Source organism: Gossypium raimondii, chromosome 12, assembly GCF_025698545.1.
Source record: "Gossypium raimondii isolate GPD5lz chromosome 12, ASM2569854v1, whole genome shotgun sequence".
Lineage (NCBI taxonomy): Eukaryota > Viridiplantae > Streptophyta > Magnoliopsida > Malvales > Malvaceae > Gossypium > Gossypium raimondii.
This window is the reverse complement of record NC_068576.1, coordinates 47689766-47702551: the sequence shown is the minus strand read 5'-3', so window position 1 is coordinate 47702551 and position 12786 is coordinate 47689766. Positions and strand designations below refer to the sequence as shown.

General features: G+C 36.4%; 3 protein-coding genes across 4 annotated transcripts; 2 read left to right on the top strand and 1 right to left on the bottom strand.

The window, feature by feature from the left end:
- Nucleotides 1-1713: 1713 nt before the first annotated feature.
- LOC105764599 (L-ascorbate oxidase homolog) lies at nucleotides 1714-4262 on the top strand. The gene is made up of 7 exons (XM_012583233.2): nucleotides 1714-1960; nucleotides 2031-2140; nucleotides 2236-2506; nucleotides 2587-2689; nucleotides 2787-3132; nucleotides 3358-3723; nucleotides 3805-4262. The coding sequence occupies exons 1-7, from the start codon at nucleotides 1802-1804 to the stop codon at nucleotides 4100-4102; spliced, it is 1653 nt and encodes a 550-aa protein (XP_012438687.1). The 5' UTR covers nucleotides 1714-1801; the 3' UTR covers nucleotides 4103-4262.
- A 1635-nt stretch (nucleotides 4263-5897) lies between these two features.
- Nucleotides 5898-7712, top strand: LOC105764600 (probable membrane metalloprotease ARASP2, chloroplastic). Its single transcript, XM_012583235.2, has one exon. The coding sequence runs from the start codon at nucleotides 6041-6043 to the stop codon at nucleotides 7382-7384; it is 1344 nt and encodes a 447-aa protein (XP_012438689.1). The 5' UTR covers nucleotides 5898-6040; the 3' UTR covers nucleotides 7385-7712.
- A 976-nt stretch (nucleotides 7713-8688) lies between these two features.
- LOC105764602 (cadmium-induced protein AS8) lies at nucleotides 8689-11807 on the bottom strand. 2 transcript variants are annotated; one of them, XR_001124667.2, is made up of 5 exons: nucleotides 11665-11807; nucleotides 11272-11518; nucleotides 10984-11190; nucleotides 9179-9248; nucleotides 8689-9109 (listed from the first exon to the last, which is right to left on the bottom strand). XR_001124667.2 is itself a non-coding variant. In XM_012583241.2 (4 exons), the coding sequence occupies exons 1-4, from the start codon at nucleotides 11665-11667 to the stop codon at nucleotides 9096-9098; spliced, it is 471 nt and encodes a 156-aa protein (XP_012438695.1). In that variant the 5' UTR covers nucleotides 11668-11807; the 3' UTR covers nucleotides 8689-9095. The 2 variants fall into 2 exon arrangements, 1 of the variants encoding a protein (XP_012438695.1); XM_012583241.2 differs by lacking the exon at nucleotides 9179-9248.
- Nucleotides 11808-12786: the final 979 nt, after the last annotated feature.

The following is a 12786-nucleotide window of genomic DNA, read 5'->3' as shown; positions in this document are numbered from 1 at the left end:
AAAAATCAAGTTTCGTATGTATAAACTAAAAACGTAGTTTCAAAGTGTGGATATATAGATTAACACATAATTCATTTACTTTTACAAGTTATGGTCTTTTTTACCTTGTTGACAAAGGTCGAAAATCACAATTAATCCAATGGCACGGATTAATAATATACCACTATTTTAATCTAGTGGCATCTTGAGAAATGATATCTAAACACAAAATAAATGTTGATATGACCAATATTTACTCTAATTAGCAGGATCAGAACAAAACGCATTAGGAACAAATTAAAAACACAAAAAATTTGGATTACCCATAATATATCTTAAATATATACAAAAACATATTCAATATACCAAAACATAATTCAATAATTTTTTCTCAAAGCATATCCTATATGCCAAAACCACAATTCAATAGCATATATATATAACACAGTTTAATTGCATACTTCTAAAAATGATCACGTAAAACACAAGCATAATTGTTGCAATTCAAGAACCATATTTATATGGTTAACCTGATTTTCATAAAATATGAACAAAAGTCATATATCCCATATATAAAAGTAAAAATTTAAGATTTATTTTTAAGAAATAAAAATCGAGGAAATATCAACCGCTTTAATTAACTAAATTGAGACTTTAGCGACAATCGCACAAACTTTCTATATCTTAGAATTTAATAATGGAATTCACAAATGAAAATTTAATCAAGAAATTATAAATTAAAAAATATAAATTTTATTGATTATTTTATCACATTTTAATCGTGTAATGGTCACCGTAACAAATTAAATATACGATAATTTTACAATTTAATATATGGGTTCAAACCATGTGACTCCATTCTCCTATAAAAAGTGAAATAAGTTTAAATATGTGAAAATTAAATAAACTTTATAAACTGAAATTGATTGAATTAAATTATAAATAAATTGGTCGAAAATAAACTTAAACAATTAAAATAAAAAGGTTTTGGCACTTGAAATTTTAAAAACTTTCATGATGCATTTAAAAAATGTTACTGCTGTCTCATTCATTTTGGCATGGTTTAATACGGCTCCTGAACCTACTGGTAAGGAGGTGTGGCACTTGACATTTTTGTTACAGAATGGTATATTGTGTTTAGTGGGAAGGATTGAGATGAGCTAAAAGCTTAATCAAGTTCCGAATTCATTGTTGGGGAAAAGCAAAATGGGCTGTCATTCCCGATGAGTTTGGTGATATTAAAATCTTGTGTAATTCTATTAAAGCTGTGCCTTGGTATGTAAACCTGCTAAGCCTATTGCCTTTTCTTCCTCCCCCCCTCCAAATTGGCTTAAATTTGATATGATATTGATGGTTCTGTTAAGTAACAATCTCAGGCTGCTGGCATCGGGGACATTCTGTGAGATGATGATGTTGGAAAGTGATAGCTCAAAAGCAGCAAGTACAGCTCAGCTCATCCCCAGTAAGTGGCTTCTGCTTCAAGAGAAATTTAAAGAGAAAAAAGTTATACTATAACAGACTAGACTACTAATAAGAATCTTTCCTTTTCAACATTATCCCCGTTCCCCATCGACAAAGCTCCAACTCCCCTTTTTCTTTTCTTTTTTGTTCAACGACAAAGCGCCTACTCTAAATCTAAAGCAGCAAAAGAGAACAACTAAAGTAAAAGATTCATTACTTAGCAAATAAATAAATAATTAAATAAGATACACTGATAGATGGATAGATGCTGGTCTTTCCAGGCGCACAGGTTGGGCCAATTTCAATTAATCCCATTGTCTCATATATTCTTCTCAGCTTGGTGCTGTGAAGGATATTCAAAATGGGAGATTGTAGGGGAGATAGACTTAGAGCATGTTGTTTTATCATTATCTTGGTTATGCTGCTTCTGTGCTGCTGCACCAATGGAGAAGATCCATACAGGTTCTATACTTGGAATGTCACGTATGGTGATATCTACCCTCTTGGAGTGAAACAACAGGTTCCTTCTTCGTATTTTTATTTTTCTACTTCTTGGTTCCTTTTCATATTTACATCTGATGTGATGGCAGGTGATATTGATAAATAGCCAATTTCCGGGACCACAAATTGAAACCGTGACCAACGAAAACTTGATCATTAATGTCTTCAATAGCTTGGATCAACCCTTTCTCATCTCTTGGTTGGTTTCCCTATCCTATCCTATCCTATGCTAAGACTAGATCTATTTTGTTGTGATTGTAAGTTGTAACGCAGGAGATTTGATTGAATATACAGGAATGGCGTGCAGCAAAGAAGAAATTCTTGGCAAGACGGAGTATATGGCACCAACTGCCCCATCCCTCCTGGGAGGAACTTCACCTACACTCTTCAAGTGAAGGATCAGATTGGCAGCTACTTTTACTTCCCATCGCTCGCCTTACATAAGGCTGCTGGCGGTTATGGTGGTTTCGGGATTCTTAGCCGCTCTGTTGTTCCTGTTCCTTTTCCGCCTCCTGCTGCAGATTACACCATTTTGGCTGGTGACTGGTACAACAAAAACCACAATGTATGTTTTATTATGTTTATATATTCCATTGCTCTTTCTTCCGTTTCATGATTTTACGCTTGGAGCTCTATACTCTACAGGACTTGAAAGCGATTTTAGACAGCGGTCATGATCTACCCTTCCCTGATGGCCTTATCATTAATGGCCGTGGTGCTAATGGGTATACATTCACCGTTGATCAAGGTAAGAAATCATGGTAGCTTTATTTTGGTTGGGATTTGTGTGCATAGTAATAGTCCTGGAGTTGGCTCATGGAATGAGTCTCTGAGGTTTTGAACAGGCAAGATCTACAGGTTTCGCATATCCAATGTTGGGATTACAACATCCATCAATTTTAGAATCCAGGGGCACAAGTTGCTGTTAGTAGAGGTAGAAGGAACTCACACACTACAGAACACTTATGATTCCCTTGATATTCACTTGGGGCAGTCCTTGTCTGTGTTGGTTACTGCTGATCAACCGGCTCGAGATTACTACATTGTGGCTTCGACCCGTTTCACTTCCCAGGTGCTGGCCACTACTGCAATTCTTCATTATAGTAACTCAGCAGCAGCCGTTTCTGGTCCTCCTCCTGGGGGACCAACTACTCAAATTGATTGGTCCCTTGAACAAGCTCGATCTATCAGGTATTGCTTGCACCGGTTCCATTTATTTTCCTTTTTCCTATCAACTGTTACAATCCACTCCACACAATAAAGCAATTCACAGGTGAGATAATATTGACTTCCTTGGCAAAGACTATCCTGTCTTCTGGTATATGATCTCTTCTTCAGTTTTGGTCGGATAATATGTCCTGTTGAATACTTGTCCTCTGGTTAAATTTGTTAACTTATGCCAAATATCAAAACTAGGCTCAATCTCACAGCAAGTGCAGCAAGACCTAATCCCCAAGGCTCATACCACTATGGATTGGTGAAAACCACACGTACCATTAGACTTGCAAGTTCTGCTGCTGTTATCAATGGCAAGCAGAGGTATGCCGTGAATGGTGTTTCCTTCATCCCAGCTGACACCCCGCTTAAACTAGCGGACTACTTCAAAATCTCTGGAGTATTTTCCCTTGGAAGCATCCCAGATGCTCCCACCGGAGGTGGTGCCTACTTGAAAACTTCCGTCATGGCTGCTGATTATAGAGGTTATGTTGAGATTGTTTTTGAGAATCCAGAAGACACTGTGCAATCATGGCACATTGATGGTTACAGCTTCTTTGTTGTGGGGTATGTACAAGTAAAATACTAGTATTTGAATTTGCTTATCTTACATATGAAGACAGATGTAAAACTTTTTACATTTTGCAGGATGGATAGGGGGCAGTGGACTCCAGCAAGCAGGTTAGGTTACAACTTGAGAGATGCGATTGCACGTTGCACAGTACAGGTGTATCCAAAGTCATGGAGCGCAGTATACATAGCTTTGGATAATGTGGGGATGTGGAACGTAAGGTCAGAGAACTGGGTACGGCAGTACCTAGGCCAACAATTCTATCTCCGCATTTTCTCCACTGCAAATTCATGGAGGGATGAATATCCAATCCCAAGGAATGCGCTTGTATGCGGTCAGGCGCTAGGCCGACGCAAACCAAACGAAAATCTTTAACACACTCACTCTACTGTGTCTGTCGTCAAAATTTATACATGTACACTCTATTAACTGTTAGCCGTGCTGCCAAAGGTTTAACTCAACTCAAGCCTTGTACCTTTATTGTTTGCTTTGTTTAACTCAACTACACTGTCAATTTAGTCTTTACATTTATCTATTTATAGCTATACTTCCTTATATATTTCAAGAAAACAAACTCTTATTTCCTACACTGATTTAATACATTGGACTGACACCCAATTTTGGGACAACTAAAAGACTAAATTTATACATATACATATATAATATATGTATTTCAATTAACATAGTTTGTTATGTCTCATCAATGTAAATTATGTAGAATAATTGTGAATTAGTAAAAATAAAATTATATTATAAAATCATAAAATTTATGGGTTTTATATAAAATTAACTCTCAATGTCACAAAGAAAACAAATTTGTAAAAAATCGATTACACAAGGTGTCAATGTTAACGTTAGATTTTTTAGAATTAAGATTAAATTGACAAAATGTATAAATGTTAAGGATTAAATTTGTTATTATCCCAATTTTAAAACTTGCCACAATTAGCCATGACAAAATGAATAGTTGGGTGACTATTTTGTAACTTTTCATAGTTGAGTGACCAAAAAGCAATTTATTAATAATTGAGTGACCAAAAAGTAATTTACTAATAGTTGGGTGACTACTAGTGTAGTTAACTTTATTTTAAACATACTTTATAATATATTTATTTTAAGTATATATTTTAAGTCAATTCGGTTAAGTCAATTTATGCTATAAAAGTTGATTAATTCAATTATCATATATAATAGCCAATTAAGTTAGAAAAAAACTAATTAAATCCATCGAATTAACCATAAAAAGGTTGGTGTTAAGGTGGTTCCAGTGATGATGTTCATGGTATTCATAGCTTTTGATTTAAAAAAAAACCCATAGACGATGCCAAAATGCTAGTGTCTTCTTCGAGCTAGCAAGGATATAGGCCGAGAAAGGGACTTGAAAGAGGGTTGAATCTGCTAAATGAAATAAGGTGAGCTTAGAGGGTATCGGAGTTGACACTACGGTCGTGCTCCTATACTTAAAACAATTTAAAGCTCAAGGGATTTTAAGAGAAGATAAAAGGGGATGAAGATGATGGAGTGGACGTACCAAAAAATACCTCCCAAGGTCCTTTTTTACTTCTTTCTTTTACGTGCTAGTTCTCTCATTTTTTGGGTTCAAGGTGCTTTGCAATATGCTCCTTCTCTTTGCTTCGTCTGTTTGCTATGTGCCATGATTCGACTATATTTAATATTGATCTTTTGCAGTATAAATACTTTATGAGATAATATTTGATATATTATCGGTGCGTAAATCACATACACCATTAATGAATCACATAAGCAATAATTAAAATGATAAAATCTTTAAAGACTTATAAATTTTATATTGGTAAATTTATTTAATCATAATTAAAAGTAATTAAAATTGATTTATAAGTCCTTAAAGATTTTATTTATTGATGAGATGATTTAATATAATTTATTGATAGTGCATCAACTCTTAACATCTCATATTACCTTTTGGGCTATCATGCGTGGTAAAACAAGTTACTAGATAATTGTATAATCTGAAAAAAAATGAAAAGATGAAATTTTAAATATCCAAAAAATATAGGAACTAAAAAGGTAATTAGACGAGACAGGGATATAGTGAAGCACAGCGATGCATGGAGGGGGTGATGTTGGGATTTCGGGTAAATGAACGGGGGCATTTCCCTCCACACAGATGACAGACCCCAACCCAAACCCAACAAATATGAATTATCCTATGACTCTGCTTCTGTTTTTCGCCACACGATTTTCTCTTTTTCATTTTGTGTCCAACACGATATCATTGTCTTCACTTTTCTCTTTAATCCCCTATCTTGTTTCAGCCCAAGGATCGGAGCCATGCTCCTTCATTTCCCTCCTGCTTCTTCTACTTCTCCACCTTCCCCTTCTTCTTTCACCTCCAATTATTTCCTCCACAGATTATCAATTTCCAGACCACCGTACTTGGAGTTCCCATTAAAACCCAGAACCCATCTCTTTAAGCCTACCTCTCCTCCCGTTTCTTACTCGACCAAGACCAAGTTGTTGTATCCTTCTGCCAACAGGGCTGATTTCAGGTCATACGCTCTTCCTGGATTTGATTTCGGGAGCGTTGAATCTGTGTTGGAGGCCGCTGGCGTTTTGACTGCCATCATTGTTGTTCATGAGACGGGTCACTTCCTCGCTGCTTATCTCCAGGGAATCCGTGTAAGTAAATTTGCGGTTGGTTTTGGTCCAATTTTAGCCAAGTTCAATGCCAACGATGTAGAATATTCTATTAGAGCTTTCCCATTGGGTGGATTTGTGGGGTTCCCTGATAATGATCCGGACAGTGATATTCCTGACGACGATGCCAATTTGCTTAAGAACAGACCCATATTAGATAGGGTTATCGTCATCTCTGCTGGTGTTGTCGCCAATATCATTTTTGCGTACGCTATCATATTCACTCAAGTCTTGTCAGTTGGATTGCCAGTGCAAGAGCCATTCTCCGGGGTGCTCGTTCCTGATGTCAGACCCTTTTCAGCTGCTTCCCGGGATGGCCTTCTTCCCGGCGATGTTATCCTTGCTATTAATGGTATTCAATTGCCAGAAACTGGGCCTCGCGTGGTTTCTCAGGTTGTTGACGTTATAAAGAAAAATCCCAAAAGAAATGTGTTTCTAAAGGTTGAGAGGGGAAAGCAGGATTTTGAAATTGGGGTCACTCCTGATGAGAACGTTGATGGAACTGGAAAAATTGGAGTCCAGTTATCACCAAACATAAAAATAACAAAATTGAGACCCAATAATATCTTTGAGGCCTTCAATTATGCTGGAAAAGAATTCTGGGGTCTCACATATAATGTTTTGGATAGCTTGAAGCAGACTTTTATGAATTTTTCACAATCAGCAAGCAAAGTGTCAGGTCCTGTAGCCATTATTGCTGTGGGTGCTGAAGTTGCAAGGTCCACTGTGGATGGGCTATATGAGTTCGCTGCTCTACTAAATCTTAATCTTGCAGTGATTAACCTTCTCCCTTTACCTGCACTGGATGGGGGTTCACTGGCCCTGGTACTTTTAGAAGCAGCTAGAGGCGGGAGGAAGCTTCCTCTAGAACTGGAGCAGCGGATTATGTCATCTGGTATCATGTTTGTTTTACTCCTTGGCTTGTTTCTTATTGTGAGAGACACACTAAACCTTGAGTTCATTAAGGACTTGTTATGATTATCGAATACCTTTTTGAAGTTTGGACGTCGCTTGGGTTGAAGATTGAGTGGGATGAATCCCATCCATGCCTATGATGATGTCTTGGAAAGAAGATGAATTTGGTTTATAAGACGCTTGCATAATTATTCTTGCTTCTGCAAAAGCTGCTATTTTTGCAGGTACTTGTAACTTATTGGCGTTACGTTTGATTCCATGAAGATTTCTATATTCCCCCACACTGTTAAGATTTGTTTGAAGATAGACTTCAAGAGCTTGTTTCTATCACATGATAACGTCATTGAGGTTTACATACCAATTAAATATAATTTCATGGTAAGAGTAGAAACCTTGAATTCGATGTCAGCTGACCATTTGAGTTCCAAGAGAAAGATAAACTCATGTTTTCACCAAACTTACTCTTTTTTTATGTTTTTCTCGTCTTAAAGATTGCTTTTAATTTAAATCCAGTGAGTACTTTCAAGTTTCAGCTGGTATATAAGTATGGTATCAATTGTCCAATTTGGTGTCTCTTTTGGAGCAAGTTTTTCCCATAAAAGCTTGATGCTTAGCCTCGGGAGGCATGTATGTTGATAGAAGAGAAATGAGAAAACATTGGGCATGTACCGACTGCGAGATTTGATGCTTACAGTTGAAAGGCAGGCATTTAAGTAGGCCGGACTTGGAAGAAAATTGAGGGTTAGCAAATTAACAATGCATAGTAAAAGAGGTAGGCATCCATCTATCTAATCCAGATATATAAGATGGATGAGCTTTTTTTGTGGTCATCATGAAATTGATTTCTTATTCCGTTTTACACTTACCATCAACTCAAATAGAGAAGCGATGCATTCAATTGGTCTTATTTCACGCCTTCTTCACTTGGACTCTTGAGATAGATAGAGGTCTCTCCACTCCATGGAATGCTGCAATCTTGATTGATGAGGCGTGAGAAGAGTTGATTGTTGAGATAGGCTATTCATTTTGAGGCCTAACCGAAACAACGCTTCTGTTCCCTCCCCTCATCCTCCAACTTCATTCACGCTTAACTTGGCAAGAAATGGGCACCCTTGCCTCACCAACCTTTATACTTGAAAGTTGATCTATAATTGAGAATATCGATGTTGTATTAGGCTCTTACATTTAAATTTTTAGAGAGAAATTAGAAAACAACAGTCAGCAAGTACATGGATGGACACTCACTCAGCCATACCAGTTTTTTACCTTATTATCCTATTCCCCTTCCCCCCAAATTCGTTCCTCGTACTAAACTTCGAATTCTATTGGGGGCAAAATCAACTAGCGTAGGATCAGTCCACAGCATATTAAAGAAGAAAATAACAAAATGCATTGGCCTACTATTCCTTCCTGTATCCGATTCATAGCTGGTTGCAACCTCAAAACACTGTAGGACACCCTGATGTACGGTTAAGTTTACAACTTGAAAGTACTCTTTGCCTTGAAAACTAAAATGAAATCATCTCTCCAAACTACGAATCCTGCCTGGAATGAAAAAAAAAAAAAAAGGAGAGAAATGAAAACAAAATCCTATCTTGGGCTTGAGCTTGGGCTTGGGCCCCAGGCAACAATTCCTTTCTATCTTCCTCGCGTTAGCATTATCATCTAGAAGCACATGGTCTGCCTGCCATGATCCTACCAAATGCACTGCCATTTTCTCCATCATATAATTTGCAATCTCTCACATTCACATGGCGTTATGTATATAAAGCACCTAATCTTTTAAACCTGCATCAACCAAGACTGCATCAGTACGCGTCACTTCCATCTTCATATAATATATGCAAATTCACTTACTAACTAGATAGGACAAATTCTTCTGATGATGCAGCTTTAGGAATCTTCTTATCAGTTTAATACACTGGTTCTTATAAAACAAAGAAAGAAAGCAAGAAAAGAGCTATCAGCAAGACACCCAAGAAAATAGTTATATTTCCCTCATTAATGGTCTTTTAACAGCTAGATTTCCCAACATTCTAGCCAACATAAAACATGGAAGAAAATGAGGCATCTCCAAACAAAGACAAGCTAAAACATGCTAGTTCAGGGAGAGAGAGAAATAGTAACGATCCAAACCAAAAGACAACTTGAAAGAAAACCCCAAGTTCTCATTAAGTCAAGCTTCAGTTTAGTTTCCATGCCAAAAGAGTGAAATTCTCTTGCATGTCTTCCTATAATCATTAGGTTTGAACCAAGACATTTTGAGATATATTCTGCCATAAGTGGGGCTAAAGCCACCATGTACCCTGTTGAACAATCAAGTACCCCAAAAAACCCACCTATAGCTTTCACAATTTGAGAGATTCAAGGGAGAGGACCACCCATTGGGATGAAGAACATTTCATCTTTGATATGGTACCGGTCATAGCTTTAATTTTGGGGGGTTTTTTAATAATTTTTAATGGAAGTAAAAGAAATGAGTAAAGAAAAGAAAAAGAAATAGGACTCCTGACTAAAAGTGCCACATCATCATTTGCATATTTCAAATTTCCGCGCAACACGCCACATCACAATAGTCAACAATGATCTCATTAGTGTTGACAGAGAAATTCTAACACTAGTATTGATTGGGCTTAATTTTACAAATTATGAAAATAGGAGGACTTGGTTTATATAAATAAAGCTATAGGAACAAATCCATTGTTTCACTTAAGTACAAAGATCAATAGTACAATTTATCATTGAAAAACATATCATTCAGAATTCTGAAGGAAAACAAACCAGCTACTATCATAACCAATATGAAAGTTCTACACTTCATCCAACTCAAGCAAGAACAGGAAAAAGAGATCAACAGTAAACTACTCTAAGAACACCTAAAGTTCTATCCGTCATTCAAGTTAAGCTCACTCTTCGTCCTAAATCATTATGGCATGTCCAAATCAAATTTGTAAAACCACGACGACACTCACGTCAATGTCCAAAATCATTTGTCAAAGTCCTTATACCATAAGGTACAATCAAATTGTCAACTAGTTTTAGTATGTTTTGATTCATAAATTGAAATTATCCTCCAAGTCATGGAAGCAGAAATGCTGAGTTTTAATCACTTGTTCATTCCCCTTCTCACTTTATGTCCAAATCAAGCATGCCATAAAGTCAGCGATCAAAATGATAAGAGAAAACAAAAACAACATAAAGAATATATCTCAAAATTTATGTCATCTCGGTCATTCAGGAACTAAGTAGGATTTGATTCTAAAATTTGAGTCATCTCGGTCATTCAGGAACTAAGTCTTAGTGTTTTGGATTGTTCTATTCATAAATATGATAACACACACCTAAACAAGAATTTTCAGTTGAGTGTTAGTTATTATATAAAGTTCAAAATAGTAAACTTTGAGCTTTAGGCATGCACACACACACAAAACAAAAAGAATAGATGGCATCAAATGGCAAACAAAAATGCGACTGATGTTAAAAACTGAAACTTTAGCAGAAAGGAATAATAAGGCTAAGGTACAATTAGCAAACAAGGTCCAACAGAGAATCAGAAGTAACATATTGAATAGATTGCAGATGATAGATGCTACAAAATTAAAGTTGTGATTGATTAGATAAGAACAATGTAGAGCAATTTGGAGTGGAACTTTTGAGCATACCTTTGCGAGGATGGAAAAAGCGGGTGCTAAATCTTTCTACACCTTCCCAAATAGAGATAGTTTGTGAAGGCAACATGGTTGAGAGTCTTGTAGTGGCTTCTCTTTGAAGGTCGGAGAGGTGAGGAGGTGCAAATCTATAGGAGGCAAGAGCAGGTGTAATTTTGGTAGAGACAAGATCCAGTGCCCGGGTTCTGGCTGTTCGAAAAGCTGGAATTTTGGAAGCGAAAATATATCAACACAAATTAAGATTGCAATAGGCAATGGGGAAAGAGAGAGTATAGAAGAGACCATTGTATGGAAGTTGAAAGAAGGAATTTGCAGGAAGACCAATGCCAACACCAGCAAGGGTTATACCCACACTGAAACCAATCCCACAGCCAGCTCCAACATAACCAACGACATCGGGGCCAAACCCAGGTCCCCATCCAACACCACAACCAATGCCAATTCCCATACCCCAAAACGCACCCACCGTCGGATGCACTGGGTTCCATCTTTCATATCTCCTGAACACTCCTTTTATGATCATGGGGTCCTGCGCATTTACCAAAAATGCAAACGCAAACTTCAATGTTGAGCTGTGGGGAGATTGGGATATGGCTACCAATGGAATCGGAAGGAAGGCAAAAGACAAAAGGAAATATAGGTAAAATTAATTGTGGAAAGAGTAAGAAGCATTACCATCAAATCAATCGCAAAATCAGCGTGCTCTAGCCTGGGTTTTTGGGGTTTGGGTTTGGATTTGTTATGTTTGAGAGTATTTCTTTTTCATAACATCTTGTTCCCACTCCACGCCACACATGTTATCCTATTCTAATTTCTACCTTATCCTATTCTAATTTTATAGCTAAATTATCAAAATAGTCACTTTTATTTAACTCAAGTTACATTTTAGTCCCTTATATTTGAAATGTTACGTTTTAGTCACTTACGTTAGCCTATTGTAACATTTTAGTTACTGAACTGTTAATTATCATTAATGGTAAGCTGATGTGGCACGTTAAATCATCATTTCAAATAAAAATTTGAGATTAAATTATACAATTGGTCTCATTTTTTTGGAGTAATTTAATTTTTTTCTTTTATATTTTATATTTTCCATTCTCTTCTGGTTCTTCCTCTGTTTTCCTCCATTTTCCATCTCTTTTAACATAGTTTTTTTTACGTTTTCCATTTGTTAAAACTTTTTTATGTTTATGAAAAAAAAAAGATGAAAGCTAAAACCAAAATAAAACTTGCTTCGCATATTCTCATTCCACAGTTACAAACTCTCATTGCCCATCATCGTTTTAACGAACCAATTTGGATCCTTCAATAACCTAGTCCACAAGCTTGTCTCACTTGAAGACCTCAACAATGGTGACTTATGGCAGTCCACCCTTAAAAAGTTTTTCGAGCTTATTCCCTTAACCTCTTAACCAACCCTCACGACCATCTTATCTATCTTACCCATAACATTCTTGCCCTCTCAAAACTATATTGTTTCATAGATTATTCAAACAAGCTCTACACTCTCAATGACTAAAATTACCACCATACTAAACATACCCTCAACTTTAGCCAAACCAGTTTGGTTCCATTTTCCCTTTCTCTCTTCGGTTCATCCATGCTCGGTTTTCAATCAAAGTTGCTTGAGAATATCCAATAAGGTTTAAATCAATTTTACCGTTTGTTTAATTTTATTCGTTAGAAAATAAAAGAAAATAAAAAGAATAATCTACACGATTATGTAAAAGTTTGGAAATGGAAAAAATTATTTTGAATATAAAGAATTCAATTTATGTTTAGATTTGATTAAGGATA

Excerpts from the sequence above, each read along its gene's own strand:
- LOC105764599 (XM_012583233.2), top strand. The coding sequence starts at position 1,802 with ATGGGAGATTGTAGGGGAGATAGACTTAGAGCATGTTGTTTTATCATT. Across the intron at positions 1,961-2,030 it reads CTCTTGGAGTGAAACAACAG|GTGATATTGATAAATAGCCA; the intron begins GTTCCTTCTTCG and ends ATGTGATGGCAG. Across the intron at positions 2,141-2,235 it reads CAACCCTTTCTCATCTCTTG|GAATGGCGTGCAGCAAAGAA; the intron begins GTTGGTTTCCCT and ends TTGAATATACAG.
- LOC105764600 (XM_012583235.2), top strand. The coding sequence starts at position 6,041 with ATGCTCCTTCATTTCCCTCCTGCTTCTTCTACTTCTCCACCTTCCCCT.
- LOC105764602 (XM_012583241.2), bottom strand. Across the intron at positions 11,191-11,271 it reads CTTTCAACTTCCATACAATG|CTTTTCGAACAGCCAGAACC; the intron begins GTCTCTTCTATA and ends CCAAAATTCCAG.